This window comes from Rhinoraja longicauda, chromosome 36 (assembly GCF_053455715.1).
Source record: "Rhinoraja longicauda isolate Sanriku21f chromosome 36, sRhiLon1.1, whole genome shotgun sequence".
Taxonomy (NCBI): Eukaryota; Metazoa; Chordata; class Chondrichthyes; order Rajiformes; family Arhynchobatidae; genus Rhinoraja; species Rhinoraja longicauda.
Window position 1 is genome coordinate 17,226,903 of NC_135988.1, and position 15,828 is coordinate 17,242,730.

Sequence of the window (15,828 nt, forward strand, 5' to 3'; positions counted from 1 at the left end):
GAGCGCGTTGAAGGATTAGAGGAGTTGAACTCTCTCTTTCACTGGATGGACAGTAGGGTCTGCAACTCACTGCCTGAAAAGGTGGTGGAGGCAGAAACCCCTTGTCACATTTAAAAAGAACCTGGGTCAGCATTTGAGGTGCTGCATCGTATTGTGGGAGTGGGATTAGGCTGGGCAGCTCTTCCCTGCCCAGGCACCTCACCCAGCCAGGGGCCTCACCCAGCCAGGGCCACTGGCTTGGCGAGGTCACGTGGGGCGCGGGGCGGGGGCCTCACCCTTTGTCCCTTATTTGGGAGTGAGGAAGTTGGCAACCCTACTAATACGGTACAAGGGCGGTCCCGTGCGGGACAGACCAATTTAGCCCAAAATACGGGGTGTCCCGGCTGACACGGGACAGTTGGCGAGCCGAGTCCAGACAACAGCGTGGCGGTTGGGTCAGGGGCGCTACTTTGTTCTGCTGCGCTGTGTGAACTCCGTGTTTCCTAACCTTTCCCCTTTTTGTCCCTTCATTGCCTCCTGCCTACATGTGTCCTCCCTCACAGGGGAGGAGCGTGTCGGCTGGGGACACCTGACTGATGGTTCCAGGCCGTTTCCACCCGCGTGCTGACAGTGGCACAGTGCGGGCCGCTCAATGCAATGACAGACTGCCCGTGGAACCTGGATCGCGAGACTGACACCACTGCAGCCTGCTCAGTTTAACGTGACGTTATTTGTCCTCACAGACTGAAGAGAAGATGGAAGAGCAGGGAGAAGATGCACCCCCCACCCCCACCCAGTGGAGTAATCTGGATCTGAAGTCAATGAAAGTAAGAGCTGCTATTTGTAGCTGGCGAGACCTGCTCATGGTCACCGCTTGCCTATGTGCCTGTCTCTAATATGCACCTCTCCTACGCGGAGGTTCTTGGTTCTTGGTCCTCCAAAATATTCCAAATGGAATTTAAAGTGGAGGTGGTGGAGTACGGACTTAAGCAAGAAGGGCTTCTTGGAGAAGAAGAGCTACCTTAAATGTAGTTGCGTCTGGTTGAGTAACTATAGTAGGGTGAAGACTATTCCATGCTTTAATTGTGCGAGGGAGGAATGAATTGCTATACACATCTGTCTTGGTCGCTGGGATCTCGAATTGAATCGAATGCCCTGGTCTGCTGCTGATAGGTTTGGGTTTGGTGTAGATTTGGTAATCAATGTCGAGCTGACCATTTAACATTTTGTAAAAACAGTTATAATTCAAGTTATAAATCTGAATGGAGTTGCAAGAGACTGCAAATGGTGGAGTCTGGAGCAAAAAAAACTGCTGGAGGAACTCAGCAGGTCAGGCAGCATCTGTGGAGGAAACAGTCGACCTTTCGGGCCAGGGCCCTTCCTGTGGACAGGCTCCCTGGCTCCACGCACACACCCTCTATTGGAACCATAGCCCACTCTGACTCATTCATGTCCGGCCACCATTACGGAGACTGTCTGAGGAAGGAGCAGAGGGTTGGGGTTGGTCAGACAACTGAAGCGCTGATCTGCACAGAATGCCAACTGTAAAGCTCACGATTCTCGGCTAATCCGTGGAAACAGCGGCGTCCAAAATGGATGAGCATCCCTGTGAAACCAGACCTGAAGTAGAGCAGGTGCTGTTCCCAAATTGAACGCCAACGTCGCAGGTCCCCATCTTAGCTGGGATCTAGCTCTGCACAAATTGACTGCAGAATCTTTGTTCAAAAAGGTTTTGCAGCTTTGTCGGTGCCAGACACATGGCAATACCTGTGTACTGCCCAGGTTGTGTGCAAAACTAAGCTCTTCACTCTACAGGTGACCATGAAGTATCATTCAATCATATGACAGAAGGCTTGTTGGCTCCAAAGCATTGTGAAAAGCACCGAGATCATGAATGGAGTTTAGAAGGATGAGAGGGGATCTTATAGAGGCGTATAAAATAATGAAAGAACTGGACAAGCTAGATGCAGGAAAAATGTTCCCAATGTTGGGGGAGTCCAGAACCAGGGGCCACAGTCTAAGAATAAAGGGGAGGCCATTTAAAACTGAGGTGAGAGAAAACTTTTTCACCCAGAGAGTTGTGAATTGGTGGAATTCTCTGCCACAAAAGGCAGTGGAGGCCAATTCACTGGATGAATTTAAGAGAGTGAGATAGAGCTCGAGGGGCTAGTGGAATCAAGGGATATGGGGAGAAGGCAGGCACAGGTTACTGATTGTGGATGATCAGCCATGATCACAGTGAATGGTGGTGCTGGCTCGAAGGGCCAAATGGCCTCCTCTCGCACCTATTTTCTATGTTTCTGTGAATGGTGTAAAAAGCATGTCAGGATCGCCTTTAGTTTTAAAGAGTTTTTAATGTATCGTGATACTCTACAATATAAAGTTCATGTCCGATATAATTGAAAAAAAATCAGCGGGCGACACAAGAGTTTAGTTTATTTAAAAAGCACAGTGAAAAACGTTTGTCTGCTGCTATACAGTCAAATAAAAGACTGTCCATGAACACAATCAGGCCTTCCACAGCGCACAGACAAAGGATGAAGGTGGCATTGCTAGCGTCAGAAAAGCTGCAGTTGAAATCACCTCATATTTCGGTTGGGCAGCTTACAGCCCAGCGGTATGAACATGACTTCTCTAACTTTAGATAGCTCCTCTGTCCCTCTCTTCCCCTCCCCCTTCCCAGTTCTCCCACTGTGTTCCTGTCTCCACCTATATCCTTTCTTTGTCCCGCCCCCCCTGACATCAGTCTGAAGAGGGGTCTCGACCTGAAACGTCCTGCAGTTGAAATCAAGATTTAAAAGAGTGGAACGACAACAATGGATGTTAGCAGATCCTCGACTGCAGTGGCCACGCTATGGCTCCATGTTGGGTTGTTTGGAGAGACTGCAGCTGCTGCAATCTTGAATAAACAACAAAGTGCTAAAGGAACTCTGAAGGTCTGAGGAACTCAGTCTGAAGAAGGGTGTCGACCCGAAACATCACCCATTGCTTCTCTCCCGAGATGCTGCCTGGCCCACTATGTTACTCCAGCATTGTGTGTCTGCCAGTGCTAAAGGAACTCAGTGGGTCAGGCAGCATCTATGGAGGGAATGGATAGTCTGAAGAAGGGTCGCAACCCGAAACATTGTCCATTCCCTCCACAGATGCTGCCTGGCCCACTGAGTTCCTTCAGCACTGTGTGTTCTGCTTGGTATATTAGGGTGCATGGAGTATGAGATATACCTTGTTGTAAAAGGTAATTAGCCCGGGTTAATCGTTTTTCCTGGTCGCTACGGAAACAAGCATATTAAAGCCAAGGTGTGATGGGCTCCACTATCTTTCCAGGTGGAGGATTTCCGCAGGGAACTTAAAGCGAGGAATATGAACTGGAAAGGCACGAAGGCTCAGCTCGTGAGTCGGCTGGAGAAGGAGCTGGAAGAGGAGACGGCTAAAGAAGAGATGGAGAAAGATGAATCTCCAATCAAGGAGGCAGAGTCGGCCACCACTCCAGAGCAGAGTCCTGGTGAGGAGCAGAAGCAGGTGAGACCACTTGGGCCAACAAACCCGAATCATAGTCTACGGGTGGCACAATACATGGGATGTAGTGAGGGATTTGCAGCTGTGAAGCTGATGCAATGGGAAGGTGCAAGGTGGGGAATTCAACTCAAACCTGTGTTGATTTTCGGAAGACTGAGTTGAGGCACTGTCTTCCAAGTGGCTCTGTGTTGAAAAGGGGTAAGAGTTGAAACTGGGGATGTTTGGCTTTGTTGAAGTTGGGTCAGGTTTAGGGTTGCCAACTTCTTCACTCCCAAAGAAGGGACAACGGGTGACGTCACCGCCCCGCGCCCCGGGTGACCTCACCCAGCCAGCGGCCACGTGCTCCCGCTCCACCAATGGCGGCCGCCATGTAAAGATTGTCCCGTGTGCGTGTAGGATAGTGTTAATATGCAGGGATTGCTGGTCGGCGTGGGCAGAAGGGCCCGTTTCCGCGCTACATCTCTATAAAACTGTAAAAGTCCAGAGATGAGACTTGAATGGACTGGAGAAATTGGGATGGTTCTTGGAACTGTGAAGGATAAGAAAATATTGAAAAGGGATGTTCAAATCAAATAGGATTCTGATGGGAAATCTGGGTCCAGTGGCACCGAAGTGGGGGGGGGGGGTCTAAGGGAAAAGCTTCTCAAAAATACTGGTGGCATTGGCGGCACGACGGCCATGCTGATTTCATGTCACTTGGGGTCCAAGAGAGAGAGCTCAGACACAGCCTTTCAGTCCACCAAGCCCATGCTGACCATCAGCCACCATTTTGCATTAATCCTGCACCAACCCCATTATTCCCCCCCCCCCCCACTCCATATTCCCATCAACTCTCCCAAATTCTATACCTCACCAGCACCCCAGGGGCAATTTACAGCCGCTAATTAACCTCCGAATGCGCGTGTCTTTGGGATGCGGGAGCACCAAGGAGAGGCTGTGAAGCACAGGAGGACAAACCCCACACAGCCAGCACCCGCTCTCTGCGGCTCCACCCGCTGCCTACAGACGCAATCCGCTTGTACAAATGTAGACTGGGCTCCGCCATTCAGTGACATGGTGGCCAATCTGATGGGTAGCTCCGTTACACATTCCCAGTAACCTCCATCCCGTGCCCCTGGTTACTGCTGCTCCTCGTTACTCTGTTGTCTGCTGTTCGGCGTTGCACTGTAGGCTGCTGCTCCGCATTACACTGTAGGTTGCTGCTGTTCCGCGTTACACTATTGTCTGTTGTGCTTTACAGGATGCCGAGGGGAAGCAGCCTGAAGAAACCCCGGCTGTCCCGAAGGAGGAGCCTCGCTGCCCCCTGCCAGCCGAGCCCGCCATCCTTGTGACCCCCAACATCGCCGCCATGGGAGGCAACTTTGGGTGTGCCGTGCTGTCACTGAGTAACCTGAGGAGCTACCGCATTGACTCCAAGGGCCATTCCTTCGAGGTACTTGTTGGTAGATTGTCATCTCGCCCAGTGCTTCTTAAACTGGTGAATAGTTTACCCCAGGGTGAATGAAATTATTTTGGGGTGAATGAAACTAGAGGGGTGACTGACTTAATCTATTCAGATTATTTTTTCTTACAAGGGAGAATAAGACGAAAATTACCACAAAAAAAACATAAGAAGATTTAGTCGAGGGTGAATGAAATTTTGTGATAAAGACTCAAGGGTGAATGACACTGAAATAGTTTAAGCACTGATCTAGCCTGCAACGTGCCAGCGTGTTCGCTTTAGAAATGTTATTTCCATGCCTTCCAATGACGTTAGCGTTATTTACATCGGCGAAACCAAACGCAGGCTCGGCAATCGCTTCGCTCAACACCTGCGCTCAATCCGCATTCACCAATCTGATCTCCCAGTGGCTGAGCACTTCAACTTCCCCCTCCCATTCCCAATCTGACCTTTCTGTCTTGGGCGTCCTCCAGTGCCATAGTGAGTCCCACTGGAAATTGGAGGAACAGCACCTCATATTTCGCCTGGGCAGCTTGCAGCCCAGTGGTATGAACATTGACTTCTCCAACTTTAGATAGTTCCTCTGTCCCTCTCTCCCCCTTCCCAGATCTCCCACTGTCTTCCTGTCTCCACCTATATCCTTCCTTTGTCCCTCCCCCCTGACATCAGTCTGAAGAAGGGTCTCGACCCGAAACGTCGCCCATTCCTTCTCTCCTGAGATGCTTGCTGCCTGGCCTGCTGAGTTATTCCAGCATTTTGTGAATAAATACCTTCGATTTGTACCAGCATCTGCAGTTCTTTTCTTGGCGCCTACATTAATCAGGTACTTAGAGATGCAGCGTTTTAAACAGGTCCACCGAGTCCACACCAACAATCGATTACTGTGTTATACCATTTTCTCAACACGTCCTTGCACACTAGAGCTATTGTACAATAGGTAATAATACACTTGTACACATTAACACACTAGTAAAACACGTCCTTGCACACTAGTGCTATTGTACAATAGGTAATAATACCCTTGTACACATTAACACACTACTAAAACACGTCCTTGCACACTAGTGCTATTGTACAATAGGTGACAATACACACTAGAACCAGTCCTTGCACCCTTCTGTGTTATCCCATTTTCTCAACACGTCCTTGCACACTAGATCAATTGCACAATAGGTAATAATACACCAGGACACATTAACGCACTATTAGAACAAGTCCTTGCACACTTGGGTAATTGTACAAGAGGTAATAATGTACTAGTACCCACTAATACACACTAACACAACTAGTAGAAACAGTCTTTGCACACACTAGTACAATAGGCAATTGTACAGTGCCAGTTAACCTACATCTGTGGGAGGAGGGTTGCCAACTGTCCCGTATTAGGCGGGACATCCTGTATTTTGGGCTGAATTAGTTTGTCCCGTACAGGACAAAGGGTGAAGTCACCGCCCCACGTGACCTCACCCAGCCAGCGGCCACGTGCTCCCGCTGGCTGGGTGAGGTCACGTGGGGCGCGGGGCGGTGACGTCACCCTTTGTCCCTTATTTGGGAGTGGGGAAGTTGGCAACCCTGTGTGGGAGGGAGCCGGAGGAAGCTTTGGCGCTGGGTGGTGTGAGTTGGCTTGGTGACCAGGTTTGTGGTTTATCCCCCCTCAGGTCCTGTGGCTGGCGGAGCTGTTCAGTGAGATGCTGCAGCGCGACTTTGGCTACGCCCTCTACAGTGCCCTGCTGGCCTACCCAGAGAAGAAACCAGAGGAGGTCCCAGAGAAGCCGAAGGCAGCCACTGGAGAGCAGGAGCAAAAAGATCAGGACATGGAGCAGGAGGAGAAGCCGAAAGAAGCGAAAGCCGAGGGGGAGGAAGTGGGGAGCGTGGAAATGAAGGACACAGAGGAGGGGAAGGAGTCGAGCGATGCCCTGGCTAAAACTACAGCGAAGGAAGACGATGAAAACTGGGAATGGGAGCTGACAAAGGTATGGCCCGTGGGAGAGGGGATCCGGAGAGAGGGGGGGAACTGCAGGTGCATGTTTACACTGATGATGGACACAAAATGCTGGAGTGACTGGGTCAGGCAGCACCTCTGGAGAAAGGGGACAGGTGAGGTTTTGGGTCGAGACCCTTCTTCAGAAAGGGTGACAGGGCCCACCCTAACCCCCAGCCGCTGTCACTGGTTCCGGTGAACCAGGGCTTGGCCCACGGCCACCTTAGCTTCGGGCAAATGTTTGGGCATTTTTCAAACGGCGCGTGTGACTCTGCATCCACCGCTCTCTGGCGATGTGTTCCAGGTGCTCGCCACTCTCTGGGTGCTCGCCACTCTCTGGGTGCTCGTCACTCTGGGTGCCCGCCTCTCTGGGTGCTCGCCACTCCTGCACTTTGTGTCTGCGTTTGCTCTTCCAGGAACGCTGCTGTCACTCTGAGCTGTGTACAGTACTGACGCGGTGAAGTTGGGCGGTGTGGCGTTCTGTGTGTCTGTACGCGCGTGCCTGTGTGTGGTAGTTAAACATATCTTCCTGTTACTGCTCACAGCCAGATGAGGGAGAAGATAAGGAGAAGGAAACCAAAGGAAAGGAAGCTGATGATGACAACCTCCTCCAGATGGATGATGTTCTGTTCCTGGAAGACAACGAGGAGGATTTTGGTGAGGGAAATATGTCCCCAACCATCCCACAGCACACTGCAGTAACTGTTGGACAATGTTCCAGCCCAGGCAGCTGCAGTGCAATGTGCACTCTTTATAGGGCTGCTCGTCCCAAAACCTTGGGCAACTATTCGTCCTTGCTGTGGCATAACATTGGAGAAGCCAGTCTACAGGTGCTGGAATCTTGTGCACAGAACAAGTGATGGGGCAGCTCAGCGGCTCAGGCAACGTCTCTGCAGAACATGGACAGGCGATGATTGGGATCAGGACCCGAAACGTCACCTCACCATGTTCTCCAGAGATGCTGCCTGAGCCGCTGAGTTACTGCAGCACTTTGTATTCTACACAGGATTCCAGTTCCTTATGTCTACGCGTTTAAGCTGCCTCCCAGTGTCTAATTTTGGTGTCCAATTTTGTTTTCCACAGGTATCGCCAATGCTGGCGAGAAGAAGGCGAATGAGAAAAGCAATGAGGCTGAGAATGCGTCTGCTAAAGAGACGGTAAGGAAGGCCTGGTGCAGTGAGGGGCTGACAGGTGGGGTCTTGTCGACCGCATCGCCGACCCTGGCTCAGAGTGCGAGCAGCGTCTGGCAAGCAATGTCGGGGGGGGGGGTACAGGATCAGAGTGGGTCACTGGCCTCAATGGGAGCACTGTGAAACTACAGATGCTCCTCAACTTACAGTGGGGCCACGTTCCGATAAACCCATCGTAAATCGAAAAGATCATAAGTAAAAAATGCATTTAATACACCTAACCTACCCAACATCACAGCCCCCTAACCTACCCAACATCACAGCCACCTAACCCACCCAACATCACAGCCACCTAACCCACCCAACATCATAGCCCCCTAACCCACCCAACATCACAGCCACCTAACCCACCCAACATCATAGCCCCCTAACCCACCCAACATCACAGCCACCTAACCCACCCAACATCATAGCCCCCTAACCCACCCAACATCACAGCCACCTAACCCACCCAACATCATAGCCCCCTAACCCACCCAACATCACAGCCACCTAACCCACCCAACATCATAGCCCCCTAACCCACCCAACATCATAGCCCCCTAACCCACCCAACATCATAGCCCCCTAACCCACCCAACATCACAGCCACCTAACCCACCCAACATCATAGCCCCCTAACCCACCCAACATCACAGCCACCTAACCCACCCAACATCATAGCCCCCTAACCCACCCTACATCATAGCCCCCTAACCCACCCAACATCATAGCCCCCTAACCCACCCAACATCACAGCCACCTAACCCACCCAACATCATAGCCCCCTAACCCACCCAACATCATAGCCCCCTAACCCACCCAACATCATAGCCCCCTAACCCACCCAACATCACAGCCACCTAACCCACCCAACATCATAGCCCCCTAACCCACCAACATCACAGCCACCTAACCTACAAACATCACAGCCACCTAACCTAACAACATCATAGCCACCTAACCCACCCAACATCATAGCCACCTAACCTACAAACATCATAGCCACCTAACCTAACAACATCATAGCCACCTAACCCACCCAACATCATAGCCACCTAACCCACCCAACATCACAGCCACCTAACCCACCCAACATCATAGCCACCTAACCCACCCAACATCATAGCCACCTAACCCACCCAACATCACAGCCACCTAACCCACCCAACATCACAGCCACCTAACCCACCCAACATCACAGCATCACGAGAGAGGGGGGGGAGTGGGGTTGGCGTACTGGTCAAAAGGTCAGCAACAACTGTTTTGGTCTCTGTAGCCGCCGGAGCGGGATATCTCCCAGATGGTGACCCTGCGCAAGGATCTGCTGCTGTCCTTTGCTTACTTTGACCGCAACCTGTGCGGTTACCTGATGGAGAAGGACCTGGAGCTGATCCTCAGCACCGTGGGGCTGCACATCACTAGAGCTCAGGTACGTACGCTGGCTGCTGCTGTTGCTGGCAGGCGTGTCAAGTTTCCCCGCATTTCTGAATTATTTTTTGCATGATTTCCGCGTTTTTCACTTTGCTAAAATCGTGTTTACTGATGAATCAAAAAAAGAAAAGAAAAAAAATAGAAAATGAACGATGGATAGCAGGGTTTCTCAACCGGGGTTCCCCGGAACACTAGGGTTCCGCGAGAGGTCTCTAGGAGTTCCGCGAGAAATAGCCGCTAATCATTGAAATCCGGATAAAATTACGAGAGCTCACTTGAAATCGCCCCGCCCTGGAAGTCTCCCCGAAAATGTGGCACGTAGGCTGGGCAAGGCAGCCAATCTCGACCTCATCGGCACTTCCATGGCCGATCGGTGGGTTGAATTTGCAACCTGCGGCCAGGGTCTGGAACTCCAGCCCAGCTAGAACCGGCACATCTATCCCCATCGCCGAGCGACTTTCCTGGCCGGCTGGATAAACCAGCAAAGCTCTGGAACCTGAGTGCCAGAAAATCAGTGGTGGAACTGTAATGAGTAAATATTAAATTTAAGTGCAAGATTATATAACTAAATCAATTAAAATAATTAAAATGTTATTGGTATACAGTGACATATTCACATTATTTTGTAATGTCCGTTTTTACTTTGAAATGCACGAAAAGAGGCTTGAAACTGGTAATTTTGTGTGTAAATTCCCGTTTTATTGGCCCCCGCTGTACACCTTGCGCAAGTGCTCGGCTCTTCCCTCTTTCACCTCACTCACGTGCCTATGCTAGAGGTACAACGTGGTGCTGGCTGGGTTCTGCTCCCGCCCTGTACACCCTCTCACCTGTGTTCTTTTAGGTTAATTGGCCCTCTGGAAATTGCCCCCTGTGAGATGAGAAAGTGGGATAACATAGGTGATCAATGGTCAGTGCGGACTCTGAGGGCCGAAGGGCCTATTTACATGTTGTATCTCTAAACTAAACTGAAGCTTTTTCGCTGCTGCTGTCAGACCGCTGAACGGACCGTACATAAACTAGGATGTATTCCTCCATCTCCCACCCACCTCACTGCAGAGCTTGCAATGGTGTGTGGCCTGTGTACTGGTGTGTGTGGCCCTTGTAGTGGTGTGGGGCCCATGTACTGGTGTGGGGCCCGTGTAATGGCGTGGGGCACAATGTGACGAGGCTGCAGGCAGAGTTGTTCACTGTGTCTCTGTCCATGTGCGGTGAATGAACAGACACTGAATGCCCGCTGTGTGCACGGTGTGTTGCAGATTAGGCAGCTGCTGGGGAAGGTGTGCTCCCAGAACATGTGTCTGTACCGCACGCTGACCGACGGCTGGGAGGGAGACCTGGAGAAGATGGAGGACAAGAGCCTGGTGCCCCAGGACATGGTGCTGGGTAAGTGTGGGAGGGGGGCCCGCCCGGTGTGTGACGGCCCGTGACTGGGGGGGGGGGGGGGCGAGGGGAGGGGAGGGCGAGGGCGAGGGTCGGTGCTGATCACTGTAGAACAGGAACCGTGGCTGGCCGTCCCCACACATTGCATCCACTGGGGCGGCACAGTGGTGCAGCGGTAGAGCTGCTGTCTTACAGCGCCAGAGGCCCGGGTTCCATCCCGACCACGGGTGCTGTCTGTGCAGAGTTTGTACGTTCTCCCCGTGAAATTTGGTTTCCTCCCGCACTCCACAAAGACGTACAGGTTTGTAGGTTAATTGGCTTGGTATGAATGTAAAATTGTCCCTTAGTGTGTAGGATCGTGTTAATGTGCGGGGATCGCTGGTTGGCGAAGACATGGTGGGCCGAAGGGCCTGTTTCCGCGCTGTATCTCTAAACTAAACTAACCTGTTGGTTGTCCACTGAGGCCAGCCACACACAACCTGTGCTGTGCTCCTTGTCGCAGGCGGGGATAAGTGTCGCGGTCACCTCGTGATTTATTTACAGCCCTGCATTTACCATTCCTGACATCCCCTCCCGGTACTTCCCCACGCCTCTGGCCCGCTGAGCTCCCTCTTCCCACTGAGCTCCCTCCGTCACCTCTTGTTCCTGTCGGAAAGCTCCCTGCATCGCCTCGCCACCCAATCTCCGTCCCTTGCCCCTTGCTCCTTTCCCTGTTCCCTCTCGCTGAGCTCCCCCTTCTCGCTGAGCTCCCTCTCGCTCGTCCCTGCTCCGCTGCACCCCCCTACAGTCTCCGTGCCGTGGCATGACGCTGCTCCTCCTGCAGGGAACCACCACCTGCTGCCCACCGCGGCGGTGGCAGCGGCGAGCAAGGCCCGGCTCCGGTCTGCCGACGGCAGCTTGGTCGAACACAACGGCAACATGGTCAACGTGGGCAACCTGATCCAGAAACTGGAGCGGGACGAGAGGAACCGCGCCGACATGGAGCACAAGCTGTACTCCGTCGAGACACAGCTGGGTAGGTGGGGGGGGGGCATGTGTCAGCACTGTGGGGGGAGGGGGACCGTGAGGAGTCGGGACAAAGGCTGGGGTGGGCAGGAGGGGTGAGGGTAATGTGTTGAGGGTTAACCAGAGGGCAAGGTGGTGAGAGGCCCGTGTCCGGCGAAGCTCTGAGTGCAGGTGGCCGTGTGGGGGGGAGCTGTGGGCGGTGAGGGGTCAATGCCCGGTGTGGTTTAGTGCCGGCCGGCTGGTTGTGCAGGGGCGCTGAGGGCAGGGTGGTGAGGAGCCTGTGGTCCAGTGCCAGCTGGCTGTGTGTGGGGCACTGAGGGAAGGGTGGTGAGGAGCCTGTGGTCCAGTGCCAGCTGGCTGTGTGTGGGGCACTGAGGGCCGGGTGGTGAGGAGCCTGTGGTCTAGTGCCGGCCGCCTGGCTGTGGGGCCGCTGGGGCTGACGCGTTTGCCCCGCTCTCTCCCCTGCAGCTGAAGCAGTGGGGAAGGTTTCCTCCAATGATGCGGTGAACAAGTCCCTGAACTGCAAGATGGAGGACATGCAGAAGCAGGTGACTGAGCTGGAGGACCGGGTCAAAGCCGCCGAGAAGCTGAAGATCTTCTACGAGCTGCGGCTCCAGGATAACACCAGGAACCTCAACTCCATGCTGGAGGAGATCCAACGCATCATCAAGAAGGTAGACTCCCCCGGCAACCCCACATCACACCAACCCCTCCCCCCTCACTGCGCTCTCTCGCCCCCTCACCACTCTTCCCCCAGCGCCACCCTCTCCCCTCACTGCTCATCTCCCTCTCCCAGCCACAGCCACCCCGTCTCCATTCCCTGTGTGTGCGTGGCGGTCCACTGTGCGAGTGGCAGTGTGTGTGCACGCATGCATGTCTGTGTGGTGTGGGGACTCTGCAACACCAGGTCTCTCTGACCAGGCATTTGTGTGGGTCTGCCCCTGGGGGTGGAGTGGGGAGAGGTGTGTGGAGGGCGGGGTGGTGGGGAGAGGTGTGTGGAGGGCGGGGTGGTGGGGAGAGGTGTGTGGAGGGTGGGGTGGTGGGGAGAGGTGTCTTGGGGGGGGGAGTGGTGGGTGGTGGAGGAGAGGTTGGGGGGTGGGGTGGGGGGGAGAGGTGTCTTGGGGGGGGGAGTGGTGGGTGGTGGAGGGGGAGAAGTGACTGGGGAGGAGTGGTGGGTGGAGAGTGGTGGGTGTGTGGGTGGGGAGGAGTGGTGGGTGTGGAGGGGGAGAGGTGGTGGGTTGGGGGGGAGAGGTGGGTGGGTTGGGGGGGGGTCTCTGATGTGTGGGTGCCTTGTATCTCAGCACTGAGGCAGCAATGTGATGTGTGGGGTGTAACCAGTGCGCGTCGTGCTTGTGTTGCAGAATAATGCTCTGACAGAGAAGGACAAGTGAGGAGGTGCCGGTGATCGAGAGGAAGGAGAGTCCCTGATCGAATCCACTCACCTCCCACATGTAGTGACCTGCGTGACCCTTGCTTTCCTTATCTTATTAAAGTCCTAACCACCACCAAGTGTCCAACCTGCAAGTTTATCGAAGTGTGCTGTTTGATTTCTCCATCGGCCTGTGCAGGATGAGGGGCAGAGATGGATGTGTGTATTGGTGTCCCCCTCCTCAGTGGGGCCAGCTCGCTCCCCCATTCCTCCCCCCCCACCCACCCCCCGTTGTTAGTGCTCCTGTCTGAGCGAAGGCACCTCCAGGCCCGTCTCCAGCCCCAACAAGCCTCGTTCCTCCCCCTCTGTCTCCAGTGCAGCGTTCCTTGCACAGGCTACCGCCGGGCGTGGGATCATTCACAGGGTGTAAGCCCTGTCCCGTTTCTCCCCAGCATTGAGCTCTGTGGCAATGGATCTCCCTCTCCCCTCCCCTTTAGATGCCTTCCCTCTGGACCCTTGACCAACCCCCTTTCTGTCAGGATGTCACTGTTTACAGTATAAAGGTTCTTCACCATTTTTAAAACTTAAACAGTGTGTCTCGTGTCTTTTATTCATGGTCGTGTTGTTGATGTTACGACTGAGAACAATGTAAGCACTCTTAGAATACAGGCGCTCCTCAGCTTCTGAGAAACCCATCGCAAACCGAGAGTATTGTAAGTATTGTAAGTCGAAATGCATTGTAATACACGCGATCTCGTGGCCGGAAGCGAGCGGCGGTGGCGCTGTGAACCATCACCATCGTGGATTGGAGTCTTCATGAAGTCTAAAGGTATTGGTCCAAAACGTCGCCTATCCATGTTCTCCACAGATGCTGCCTGACCCGCTGAGTTACTCCAGCACTCTGTGAAACGTCACCTATCCATGTTCTCCACAGATGCTGCCTGACCCGCTGAGTTACTCCAGCACTCTGTGAAACGTCACCTATCCATGTTCTCCACAGATGCTGCCTGACCCGCTGAGTTACTCCAGCACTCTGTGAAACGTCACCTATCCATGTTCTCCACAGATGCTGCCTGACCCGCTGAGTTACTCCAGCACTCTGTGAAACGTCACCTATCCATGTTCTCCACAGATGCTGCCTGACCCGCTGAGTTACTCCAGCACTCTGTGAAACATCACCTATCCATTTTCTCCACAGATGCTGCCTGACCCGCTGAGTTACTCCAGCACTTTGTGTGTGTGTGTGTGTGTTTTAGCAGCAGATTATACGGCATCAGCCACAGTCCCAGCGACATAACAGCTGGCAAGCACATCGGACCTGAGTAATCTCAGGGTTACTGTGGCAACGTATCCGTCTACACACAACACTTGTGTAGGAAGGATCTGCAGATGCTGGCTTATGCCAAAGATGGGCACAAAACGCTGGAGTAACTCAGCGGGACATGTGGCATCTCTGGAGAGAAGGAATGCGTGACTTTGGGTTGAGGCGTGATAGTCGTAGAATGATACAGTGTTGAAACAGGCTCTTTGGCCCAACTTGCCCACACCTGCCAACATGTCCCAGCTACACTAGTCCCACCTGCCCACATTTGGTCCATATCCCTCCAAACCTATCCTATCAATGTACCTGTAACTCTTTCTTAAATGTCGGGATAGTCCCTGCCTCAATTACCGCCTCTAGCATCTTGTTCCACACTCACCTCCCTCCCCTTTGTGTGAAAATGTTACCCCTCAGATTCCTATTAAATCTTTTCCCCTTCACCTTAAACCTATGTCCTCTGGTCCCCGATTCCCCTACTCTGGGCAAGAGACTCTGTGCATCTACCTGATCTATTTCTCTCATGATTTTGTACACCTCTATAAGATCACCCCTCATCCTCCTGTGCTCCAAGGAATAGAGACCCAGCCTACCCAACCTCTCCCTGTAGCTCACACCCTCGAGTCCTGGCCACATCCTCGTAAATCTTCTCTGTACCCTTTCCAGCTTGACAACATCTTTCTTATAACATGGTGCCCAGAACACATGCAGTAAACCCTCGAATGCTGTCTCATTGTCGATTGCTTTAACTGAGTACGGTATTATCGTTTTGTAAATATTAGAAACAAATAACTGCAGAAGTATGTTGGCATTCATAGCAAGAGGATTTGAGTATAGGAGCAGGGAGGTTCTGCTGCAGTTGTACAGGGCTGGTGAGACCGCACCTGGAGTATTGTGTACAGTTTTGGTCTCCTAATCTGAGGAAAGACATTCTAGCCTTAGAGGGAGTACAGAGAAGGTTCACCAGATTGATCCCTGGGATGGCAGGACTTTCATATGAAGAAAGACTGGATAGACTAGGCTTATACTCGCTGGAATTTAGAAGATTGAGGGGGGGTCTTATTGAAACATATAAAATTCTTAAGGGATTGGAGAGGCTAGATACGGGAAGATTGTTCCCGATGTTGGGGAAGTCCAGAACCAGGGGTCACAGCTTAAGGATAAGGGGGAAGTCTTTTAAGGACCGAGATGAGAAAACATTTCTTCACACAGAGTGGTGAGTCTGTGGAATTCTCT

The 15,828-nt window shown here is 52.8% G+C and overlaps 1 protein-coding gene across 2 annotated transcripts in view; it reads left to right on the forward strand.

Annotated features, from left to right (window-relative positions):
- Positions 1-13,863, forward strand: part of LOC144610422 (cell division cycle and apoptosis regulator protein 1-like) — a 39,008-nt gene extending 25,145 nt beyond the window's left edge. For both annotated transcript variants that reach the window (XM_078429083.1, XM_078429084.1), the window contains 11 exons: positions 723-806; positions 3,304-3,498; positions 4,736-4,927; positions 6,595-6,909; positions 7,463-7,574; positions 8,001-8,074; positions 9,366-9,518; positions 10,777-10,903; positions 11,724-11,915; positions 12,374-12,579; positions 13,267-13,863. In XM_078429083.1, coding sequence (XP_078285209.1) covers positions 723-806; positions 3,304-3,498; positions 4,736-4,927; positions 6,595-6,909; positions 7,463-7,574; positions 8,001-8,074; positions 9,366-9,518; positions 10,777-10,903; positions 11,724-11,915; positions 12,374-12,579; positions 13,267-13,296 — 1,680 coding nt within the window. In that variant the 3' untranslated portion in view covers positions 13,297-13,863. The remainder of the gene's footprint in view (positions 1-722; positions 807-3,303; positions 3,499-4,735; positions 4,928-6,594; positions 6,910-7,462; positions 7,575-8,000; positions 8,075-9,365; positions 9,519-10,776; positions 10,904-11,723; positions 11,916-12,373; positions 12,580-13,266) is intronic.
- Positions 13,864-15,828: the final 1,965 nt, after the last annotated feature.